General features: G+C 66.0%; 1 protein-coding gene across 1 annotated transcript in view; it reads right to left on the bottom strand.

Annotated features, from left to right (window-relative positions):
* LOC106898700 (putative pre-mRNA-splicing factor ATP-dependent RNA helicase DHX16) overlaps positions 1–3,827 on the bottom strand; it is a gene marked incomplete at its 3' end in the record, with an annotated part of 22,558 nt that overhangs the window by 10,462 nt on the left and 8,269 nt on the right. Inside the window, exon 2 of the mRNA XM_014960110.1 lies at positions 21–209. Within this exon, the coding sequence (XP_014815596.1) occupies positions 21–209 (189 nt within the window). The remainder of the gene's footprint in view (positions 1–20; positions 210–3,827) is intronic.

The raw sequence follows: 3,827 nt of genomic DNA, 5'->3' as shown, positions 1-3,827 counted from the left end.
CCCCGTATCCGCCCCCCCACCTCCTCGTGCAGGTACTGGGGGATCTGGGTGGTCTTGCCGGAGCCGGTCTCTCCCTCGATGACCAGGATCTGGTGCTGGGCGATGGCTGCCACCAGCTCGTCGCGGTAGGGGAAGATGGGGAGGCTGCGCCGGGCCTCCTGCACCGACTGCCGCCGCCGCTCCGCCTCGGGCACCGCCTCCGGGGCCTCCTGGGGGGGGGCCACCACGTGTCCACGGGGTCCCCACGGCACCCACGGGGTCCCCACGGCTCCCCCCCATCCTCCCAGGGTCACCCCGTGTCCCCTCCTGGTGTCCCCATGGCCCCCCATCATCCTCCCGGGGTCCCTCCATGGCACCCGGTGTCCTCACGGCCACCCAGGATCATCCCAGGGTCCCCCCGTGTCCCCTCCCAGTGTCCCCATGGCTCCCCAGCACCCTCCCAGGATCCCTCTGGTGTCCCCACGTCACCTCCAGTGTCCCCATGGCCACCCGGCATCATCCCAAGACCCTCATGGTGTCCCCATGGTCACCCATCACCCTTCCAGGGTCCCCCCGGTGTCTCCATGTCACCCCTGGGGTCCCCACAGCCACCCAGCATCCTCCTAGGGTCCCCCCAATGTCCCCATGGCTCCCCATCATCCTCCCAGGGTCCCTCCACAGCACCCGGTGTCCCCACGGCCACCAAAGATCATCCCAGGGTCCCCCCAATGTCCCCATGGCTCCCCATCATCCTCCCAGGGTCCCTCCACAGCATCTGGTGTCCCCACGGCCACCCGGGATCATCCCAGGGTCCCCCCATGTCCCCTCCCAGTGTCCCAGTGACTCCCCAGCACCCTCCCAGGGTCCCTCCACAGCACCCGGTGTCCCCACGGCCACCAAAGATCATCCCAGGGGCCCCCCCATGTCCCCTCCCAGTGTCCCCATGGACCCCCATCATCCTTCCAGGGTCCCCCCAGTGTCCCCACGGCTCCCCATCATCCTCCCAGGGTCACCCCAACTCCCCATCATCCTCCCGGGGTCCCTCCATGGCACCTGGTGTCCCCAGGGCCACCCAGGATCATCCCAGGGTCCCCCCGTGTCCCCTCCTGGTGTCCCAGTGACTCCCCATCACCCTTCCAGGGTCCCTCTGGTACCCCCACATCACCTCCCATGTCCCCATGTCCCCCCATAATCCTCCCAAGATCCTCATGGTGTCCCCATGGCCACCCATCATCCTTCCAAGGTCCCCCGGGTGTCCCCATGGCTCCCCATCATCCTCCTGGGGTCCCTCTGGTGTCCCCACGTCACCCCTGGGGTCCCCACGGCCACCCATCATCCTTCCAGGGTCCCCCCAGTGTCCCCATGGCTCCCCATCATCCTCCCAGGGTCCCTCCACAGCACCCGGTGTCCCCACGGCCACCAAAGATCATCCCAGGGTCCCCCCCATGTCCCCTCCCGTCTCCCCATGGCCACCCATAATCCTCCCAAGACCCTCAAGGTATCCCCAGGGTCACCCATCATCCTTCCAGGGTCCCCCCGATGTCCCAATGACTCCCCATCATCCTCCCGGGGTCCCTCCATGGCACCTGGTGTCCCCAGGGCCACCCAGGATCATCCCAGGGTCCCCCCGTGTCCCCTCCTGGTGTCCCAGTGACTCCCCATCATCCTCCTGGGGTCCCTCCATGGAACCTGGTGTCCCCACGGCCACCAAAGATCATCCCAGGGTCCCCTCGTGTCCTCCCCAAGCGTCCCAGTAACTCCCCATCACCCTCCTGGGGTCTCTCCAGTGTCCCCACATCACTTCCCGTCTCCCCGTGGCCACCCATAATCCTTCCAAGACTCTCATGGTGTCCCCAGGGTCACCCATCATCCTTCCAGGATCCTCCCAGTGTCCCCACGTCACCCCTGGGGTCCCCACGGCCACCCAGCATCCTCCCAAAACCCTCCTGGTGTCCCCACAGCCACCACGGCCACCCAGCATCCTCCTAGGGTCCCTCCAATGTCCCCATGGCTCCCCATCATCCTTCCAGGGTCCCTCTGGTGTCCCCACGTCACCCCTGGGGTCCCCACAGCCACACAGCACCCTCCCAGGGTCCCCCCACAGTGTCCCCACAGCTCCCCATCATCCTCCCAGGGTCCCTCTGGTGTCCCCAGGTCACCTCCTGTGTCCCCACGGCTCCCTCCCATCCTCCCAGGGTCCCCCCGTGTCCCCTCCTGGTGTCCCCATGGCTCCCCATCATCCTCCTGGGGTCCCTCTGGTGTCCCCACATCACCCCTGGGGTCCCCACGGCCACCCATCATCCTTCCAGGGTCCCCCCAGTGTCCCCATGGCTCCCCATCATCCTCCCAGGGTCCCCCCAGTGTCCCAGTGACTCCCCATTACCCTCCCAAGGTCTCTCCGGTGTCCCCACGTCACCTCCCATCTCCCCATGGCCACCCATAATCCTCCCAAGATCCTCACGGTGTCCCCATGGTCACCCATCATCCTTCCAGAGTCCCCCTGATGTCCCAATGATTCCCCATCATCCTCCCAGGGTCCCTCTGGTGTCCCCATGTCACCCCTGGGGACCCCACAGCCACCCAGTATCCTCTCAGGGCTCCCCCAGTGTCCCCATAGCTCCCTCCCATCCTCTCAGGGTCCCCCCGTGTCCCCTCCTGGTGTCCCAGTGACTCCCCATCGTCCTCCTGGGGTCCCTCCATGGAACCTGGTGTCCCCACGGCCACCAAAGATCATCCCAGGGTCCCCTCGTGTCACCTCCCAGTGTCCCCATGGCTCCCCATCATCCTTCCAGGGTCCCTCTGGTACCCCCACGTCACCTCCAGTGTCCCCATGGCCACCCATAATCCTCCCAAGACCCTCAAGGTGTCCCCAGGGTCACCCATCACCCTTCCAGGGTCACCCCAGTGTCCCCACATCACCCCTGGGGTCCCCACAGCCACCCAGCATCTTTCCAGGGTCCCCCCACTGTCCCCACGGCTCCCTCCCATCCTCCCAGGGTCACCCCGTGTCCCCTCCTGGTGTCCCCATGGCTCCCCATCATCGTCCCAGGGTCTCTCTGGTGTCCCCACATCACCCCTGGGGTCCCCACGGCCACCCAGCATCCTCCTAGGGTCCCCCCAGTGTCCCAGTGACTCCCCAGCACCCTCCCGGGGTCCCTCTGGTACCCCCACATCACCTCCAGTGTCCCCATGGCCACCCATAATCCTCCCAAGACCCTCCCGGTGTCCCCATGGCCACCCAGCATCCTCCTAGGGTCCCCCCAGTGTCCCCAGAGCCCCCCCATCATCCTCCTCCCAGTGTCCCCCTGGTGGTCCCAAATTCTCCACAGTATCTTTAGGATCCCCGCTCTATGCCCCCCAAAACCCCTCCCAGTACCCCCTCCAGCACCCCAAATCCCTCCCCTATCCCCCCATGATCCCTCCTGTGACCTCCCCAGTTGCTCCCAGTTACTCCCAGTAGCCTCCCAGGATCTCCCAGTAGCCTCCAGTGAGTGTCTGCCAGCCCCCAGTTGCTCCCAGTAGCCTCCCAGTAGCTCCCAGTAAGAAGCTGTGAGCCCCCAGTAGCTCCCAGTTCCTGTAGTCTCCCTAAAACCAATCCCCCCCCACCCCGGGACCAGTAGCTCCCAGTAGCCACCCAGTTACTCCCAGTTGCCCCCAGTGAGCAGCAGCCAGGCCCCAGTTGCTCAGTTGCTCCCAGTAAGAAGCTGCCAGCCCCCACTTGCTCCCAGTAGCTCCCAGTTACTCCCAGTTGCCCCCAGTAAGCAGTAGCCAGCCCCCAGTTGCTCCCAGTAGCTCCCAGTAGCCGCCCAGTTACTCCCAGTTGCCCCCACTAAGCAGCAGCCCGCCCC

The sequence above is a fragment of the Calidris pugnax genome, unplaced genomic scaffold, assembly GCF_001431845.1.
Source record: "Calidris pugnax isolate Ruff unplaced genomic scaffold, ASM143184v1 scaffold548, whole genome shotgun sequence".
NCBI classification, from domain to species: domain Eukaryota; kingdom Metazoa; phylum Chordata; class Aves; order Charadriiformes; family Scolopacidae; genus Calidris; species Calidris pugnax.
This window is presented reverse-complemented; position numbering and strand designations above follow the sequence as displayed.